The 7,328-nt window shown below is 38.4% G+C and overlaps 1 protein-coding gene across 1 annotated transcript; it reads left to right on the plus strand.

The window, feature by feature from the left end:
- Positions 1-902: 902 nt before the first annotated feature.
- pi15a (peptidase inhibitor 15a) lies at positions 903-7,018 on the plus strand. Its single transcript, XM_007554617.2, has 6 exons — positions 903-1,072; positions 1,174-1,480; positions 1,857-1,975; positions 3,853-3,985; positions 4,086-4,201; positions 5,588-7,018. Exons 2-6 carry the CDS (start codon positions 1,208-1,210, stop codon positions 5,721-5,723), a joined length of 777 nt encoding a protein of 258 aa, XP_007554679.1. The 5' UTR covers positions 903-1,072; positions 1,174-1,207; the 3' UTR covers positions 5,724-7,018.
- The last annotated feature ends 310 nt before the right edge of the window (positions 7,019-7,328 follow it).

The following is a 7,328-nucleotide window of genomic DNA, read 5'->3' on the forward strand; positions in this document are numbered from 1 at the left end:
GAGAAATTTATGGCTCTTCACATGTTGGATGACGTTGAAGTAGAGATTCATGGTTCACAGAGCTCATAATTTCCAAATCATTTAATGGGCTACCCCAGTGTTTCTTTTTGGAGTCCAGACTCCATTCGACCTTGTCTGGCTGAAAACTTTAAATGTTGGGAGTCATTTGATTTGTATAATTCTGCATCGGATAGAGTTTCTTAGAACCACTATCCGTTATTTTCCACCAGCCATCCTTTTATTGTCTATACTCACTTCTTCTTGGGTTATGGGGGACTTGTCAAGCAACCCTATTTCTTTACCTTAGTCTGTTACTTTAGACAAAAAAAAAAAAAAAAAAAAAAAAAGTTGAGTAAACAGGGTTTTTTTTTTACGCTGTACATTATTGGAAATGACCAAATATGTGACCATATTAGTTATCAAGATATAAATATACATATTACTTTAGAGTTTTCAGTCAGAATAGAATCGTTGGTTTGTTAAACCCAAACACATGTTCACCTGAGTGAAAATGTGAAACCAAATATATATAAAAAAGGAAGGAAGTAAACTTCATTTCCGTACCTAACGATGACTGAAAACGCAACAAGGGTTGAAGAAAGGCATTACAAATCAGATTAGTTTAATGTTTCAGTTATAGCTTGTGCCTGTAAACCTAATGAACCAAACCAAAGGATCAAGTTGTGCATTATTAATGTTTGTCTTTGTGAGCTTAAGCAACACCCCTTTTGCTCATTTTCAATAAAATATCATTTCATCACCCAAAACAAGTTTTCTTGGGGAAAAAAAGGAGAAAAACACACACACAAAAAAATGATGTTGCGTCTCATGTGACAAGGAGGGGCTGTGCGTTTTACCACTGAGGCAAGCGCACTTCCTCCACTGTCCACTGCGGGAATCGACTATATAAACCCGCAAAAACGGACTCTTCCTGAAACACTTACAAAGTCTGCAAAGAAGCAATCCATCGCTGCTTTGTCTCTCTACTGCGATCCGTCACAGAAGCTTTAGGAGTGATACTGCCCTGCCAACGCTGGCAAAGCCAACAGGAGGTAGCGACGCTCTTTAAAAGGTAAAAGAGTTTGAGTTTTTTTAATGTTCTTTGCCATATGGCAAAATAAGCTTGTCTGGGTGCCTCAGATTAAAATATTGCTTTGTGGGTTTGTTTTTCAGAAACACTCCATCTGCAGTTCCCTTGAAATCGAACATGAAACTCCAGTTATTTGCCACAGATCTACTACTTCTGTGCATATCTTGGGGAGCAAGTGCGCTGGCAACGAGCGTGCCTGCTGCGTCAGCGTCCGCGCCAGGTGCCAACATCACCGGGCTTGGCGCGGCGCGCGGCCACGGAGAAGGCGAAACAGTTTCCAAAACCAGAAGGAAGCGATATATTAGTCAGAATGACATGATTGCCATCCTCGATTACCACAACAAAGTCAGAGGCAGAGTGTTTCCTCCCGCCTCCAATATGGAATACATGGTGAGTCAAAGCTTTCATTCAAACATTTTTTTTCTTTCTTTTAGTCGAAACAGGTCCTGCTTGGACAAAACAGCAGTGATAAATTGGACATTACAGTAAAAAACAAAAACAAACAAAAAAAGTGTAGTTTCAATGCAGATGTTATCGTACCTGGAAACATTTCTTCACTGTTCCATTGTCTGCAATTGAAATATAACAGTATTTGCCTTTTCCACTGTTTGAAATTCTGGTATGTTCTCCAAATCATTTTTCAATGAGTGTCACAAGACGGCACTATGGCATTGCTTTAAGAATGCGTCTAGAGAAAACCCTGCTTGATTATTTTTGGATTTCTATAATTGATTTCTTTGCCTCCAACGTGTGACTCTGTGTTTAGGTGTGGGATGAGACTTTGGCAAAAACAGCAGAGGACTGGGCACATGCTTGCCTTTGGGAACACGGACCTCCTCATCTTCTCAGGTTCCTGGGTCAAAACCTCTCAGTCAGGACAGGACGGTGAGTGACCTTAGACTTCTCTTTGCTCACATCTGCTGCTCCTCTCAGGATGGAACGCTTTCTCAGCAGTAATGGTCATCTTATCGTTGCCTCCTTCTTGGTTCTCCTAAAGGTTTGTGAACTGTGACCTGCAGGCTGCCATAGGAATGCTTCTGCGACCCTTTCTATAAACAATAACAACAACAACAACAAAATGTCATTTTAGCCATGACCCATGAAGACGAAAAGCCCAGGCCTGTAGTAGGTCTTGAGTTTTCATTTGGCTCCCTCCATGTGAGCCTAAACTTTTATATTTTATTGAAATGCAGTCCAGAATTTTAAGTAAAACATAAAGTCAACAACACCTTTGTGCCATCTGTCTCTACACACCAAAACACCAGATAAAATTTAAAGTGACAGTTATCACATAGACTTTCTGAATGATATTTTATTTAAAGAAGTAAAAAAACCCAGAAGCATTTGTATTGTGTTTGGGACACTGGCTGGGGCAGGAGTGGCTAAAGTGTAAAACACACCTGAACTGATTTGGCATCCGACCCAATTTTTAATCGGACAGAATGACATAATGTACCAATTAGGACATGTTAGAGTTAAGGCCAAGACACATTGTTTGGATCCAACTCTTCACATTCTGATCTGATTTTTTTTTTCCTAACATGCAGGCTCCGACTTGATCACTGGGGACTGTTTTTGGTTGGACAGTCAGAGACAGAGTTTCGAGGAATCACTAGTGGTCTGCGAACCTCTTTTAACTTGAATGTTTTCTAACTGCTGCATACATCCATAACAATTTTCTTTTGGATGTGGTGCCAAATCAGAAACCAGGTCTATCTTGGTCAGAACTACACAGCAGTTTGACAGGAATGTCATGAGGGTCACAGGAAGTGAGACAGGTGGAAAAGCAAAATGCATATGCTTTATGTGAATGTACAAAGTCAAATCTTTTACTCCCATAAAATCAGCGTACTGAGTGAGAGGAGCTCAAAAGTACAGAAATAAATTTAGGGGTGAAACGGCGATCTTGCTTGAGGTTGTTCAAATGGCAACTGTCGGACCAGCTTGTATTTATGGTGTCTGGATTTTTTGGTATATATTCTTGTGTGAATACTCAATCTTGCAAGTCTGATCAAGAACGCTCCATCAAGTCAGAGCGTTTTTATCAGGATCAGAGCATGGAGAGTCGGATGCAAGTGGTGTATCTTGACCTTAGGCCACATGCTCTCTCCTGTTCGACTTCTTTCCATCAAAGAACATTTAGACATGTTTGCAGTTCAGTCATCTCTACTGCATTAACCATAAACATTTGCACAGTTAAGCTAGAGTGCTCTATCACCCCATGACACAAGCTAAACATTGTGAGATGTCAAGGGGACTGACAGCATCTTTTCTAGTTTCCAGCAGTCTACACTAGCAGTTCACTTTGTTGTTCATGTTGGACGCATGCGGTGCTGTGATTTGTCTAGGTGGCCAGGAAAACTCAAAGTGAAGTTTTAGCTGGATAAGTATTCGCAAATAAATCAGATCCACTTGATCAATAGAAGCAATAGAAACAGCACGAGGGAAGCTATATTTTATTGTAAATGAGAGGGGCTCCTAAGGTGTGCATTTCAGATGTGAAGGGGACACGTCCATGTATTAACCATGAAACCACAAAGTCAGTGTTTGTTGACATGAAAACAATAAGGTAATGTCTCAGATCAGGTCAGATTAGATCATATGTGACAGGATGGGATTAGATGGGATGAGATTAAGTGGTTTGGGAAGAATGGGATCAAGACCACAGAAAACACAGGAACCAAAATAACAAATCGTCATTTACAAACACTCTAAAAACGCTAAATGATCACACATTCAGTTTGTCTGTAATCTGCTTGCAGCTATCGGTCCATCCTCCAGCTGGTGAAGCCCTGGTACGATGAAGTGAAAGATTACTCATTTCCATACCCCCGTGACTGCAACCCACGGTGCCCTCTTCGGTGCTATGGGCCCATGTGTACCCACTACACACAGGTACAAAGATATCCATCATTATTATTATTTATTTATTTATTTTTACTAATAAAACCCCCTTCAGCTATGATTTCACTCAAATTCTTGTTGCTTTTTGCAGATGGTATGGGCAACATCTAACAAAATCGGTTGTGCTGTTCACACGTGCCACAATATGAATGTATGGGGTGCTGTGTGGAAAAGGGCAACATATTTAGTCTGCAACTATTCACCAAAGTAAGTACACTGTACATCAAGTAGGAAAGGGGAGGAGGGTATATTTCATAATCTGATTTAGCGTTTATTCACATGGCAGAAAGTCTTTTTGATTTGTGAAGCATGCCCATTATATTCTGTGCTGCGTTACAAAAATGCCACCCAAGCTGATGAAGGGTAACCTGCATTAGCAGAGGAAAATGAAGGTTCCTGAATAGGATCCTACGCAGGGTCAAACTTGTGACTCACTCATGATCTGGTTTGAAACATACAGTACAGAAGAGCTATTTCATTTAGATACAATCCCACTTTCCTGTCAGCAGAAGTCACTGTTGTCACCTTTAAAAGGTCCGACGTTTGTGAATAATTCCTGCTTGACATGTATATAATGAATATGAGAGGTATTAGAGTACATTTCCATTTTATTTTTAGTTGTGCCTTTTTACTAAATGCATGGGTCTGCAACTCAAGTCCTTGAGAGACACTGTCCTGCGACTTTTGGTTGCTTCCTTGCTCCAAGATGCCTGGATCAAATTAATGTTTCCTAACTAGACCCTTGACAAACTTGCTGACATGTCAAGGAGGTAATTTCGGTTTGCTGAAAAAGTGACGGATCCAGACAGTTACATATTAATTGGGGGAAGGAGGTGGTGTTGCAGCATGGGCTTTCTGATGATTGTAACAACACTGTCAGCAACATAAATCGTCCTAAAAAGATCACAATTATGACTGTTAGAGTTTGCAACAAATAATCTTTCTTCATCAAAACTGCATGAAGAGCAGAACACGTGCAGCTCACAATAACTGCTAGAGCGAGATAACTGATCTAAAATCTTATCTTCTTGTTTTTTAAACAACCTTTTTTTGTATATTTTCTGCTTACATTTTCTGTTCCTTGTAAGCGTTTCATACAGGAAGATCTTTAGTGTTCATCACCTCCTTCCTTTGCTTCTAGCGTAAATACACCTCTGTATCTTTGTAAGACAGATACAGCAGGTAGGATATCATATATTATCAGAACCTCACTAGAAAAACAAAATCAAGTATACATTTTATGAAGATAGGGAACATCTTTTTGCTACAAAAGGTTCTACTCTTAACAAAAAAAAAAAGACCTAACTCTTTTGGCAAAATATTAACATTATTGCTTGTGTATCTCATAAAAAAGTAGCTTTTTAAGAATGTTTTCAGTCTTGTTCATTGAACCCTGTCTATTTTAACCATTGACTGTACAGTTGTTTGATTCATTAAAATTATATATTATTCAAACATACTTGCAACAAAGGTGCTATAGGCAACACAAAGCCTTAGGTAGTGGTGATAACTCAATGTCTGATGCAATATCAGCTACTTTTACACACTACTTTTATTGCCTTTTCCTAACTGTGAGTGTTTTTGGTTTTTTAGGGGTAACTGGATTGGAGAAGCTCCTTATAAAGTTGGCGTCCCATGTTCCGCCTGCCCTCCCAGCTACGGGGGATCGTGCAGCAACAATATGTGCTTCCCAGGCATCAAGACCAACTACCTGCACTGGTTCAAATAAACACAAGCTTCCTTACCAACATGAGCCGACAACCCACAGTACCACAAAGACATTGTTTTTTTGTTTTAAATCAAGTAAGGATTTGCACAACAGTTGAGCAAAAATGCTTTTCTGTATATATGGGCTTATTTAAGGAAAGACGTACACAACTGAAGGCACCTGATGATTTTAGTGACTTGTTAATCTGTAAATGAGTCACGCTCTCTTTTTGTCAGTATCCTATGTAAATTAGAAATGACGACATACATAAATATATTTATATGACAAATGGGTCATTTCAACAGTGCTTACTTTATGTGGTATTCAAACCCATTGACAATGTGGTAATTAAGGACATAGCAGCCATCACAGCTCCTCATTTCAGTTCACTTTGGTGCTACAGGTATCAAACCTTCACGGTGTGTGCTCTGCCTACACAAAAAAAATGTTTTGATCAAACAGGATCAAAGCGCTTGACCTTAGAGGGGAACCTCCACTTGCAGCGTTTTCATGCCAACTACGACTTGCCAAGTTCACCAATATATCACGACTTGCCGACTTAAGGTTGAGTCGTCTCGGCTGGGCCTGCGTTTTTTGTCACAATCCAGCTCTGGCTTCAGTCTCTTGTGACGATGGTGCATGCATTAAAAATAAAGCTGACTGGAAAGGCATAGTTTTTGTAGGCTGATGTCAGCACAGAAAAACACTTGTGTTTTGAAAGACCTCCTGGAATACCAAGCAGTACGTTTTCGGTTTTAATCTGCACTAATTCACCTCAATGTCATATCAATGACAATCCTTTGGGGCATTTCACAGATTTTATTCACATATTTTGTATTTATGTTAGACATAAGTCTGATACATATCTGCTCTGTGATAACACCTACGTAATTATATCACCATGTAAGTTTAATGGTTTATTACATTCCTTCATGTGTATTGATGTTGCTTATATTTTGATACGATCACTCATTTAGGATTCAGGCACTCAAGTGCACCTTAATTGTTTGTAAATTTCTAAAATAGCAAAAAAAAAAGTGTTTTGTTTTTTTTAATGTGTACATAATCATACCTTGACTATGTTAAAAAAAAAAAAAGTTAAACCGTAAGTTATTCATTTTTGTATGTTTAAGTTATATTAATTTTGTGTTGTTTTGTAAAATGGTAGCATATATTCGACATACTGAAGAGTACAAAAATAGGAAGAATCACATTTTCAGCACTGACAGTTTTGAAATCAGCGATGATATTAATGCTGTAAAGTCCGTTTTTTTATGTGTTGGACTTGTATTAAAATGTTTAATTTTATTGTTTCATTTCTTGTCTATTTTTAACAAAGCCATAGGGTTCTGGCTTAATGTTTATTATGAAGTGTGTTCAGTATATTTATATTTAAAATTGGGATGATACTGCGTTTTGTGTGAGTTTTTCCTTTTTTCCTCTTTTTTTCTATGGAAAGAAAGTTATAGTAAGTTAATAGTTTATAGATTGTTTGAGAGAAATTGATTTAAAAAACAAAACAAATGAAAACCATCTAACACAACAATGTGGATGGGTTTTTTTATGCCCTTTGCTAGATTTATACTCTTACTAAACTGAATGGCAGCAGACAGATCAAAACCAATA

This window comes from Poecilia formosa, unplaced genomic scaffold (genome assembly GCF_000485575.1).
Source record: "Poecilia formosa unplaced genomic scaffold, Poecilia_formosa-5.1.2 Scaffold64, whole genome shotgun sequence".
Lineage (NCBI taxonomy): Eukaryota > Metazoa > Chordata > Actinopteri > Cyprinodontiformes > Poeciliidae > Poecilia > Poecilia formosa.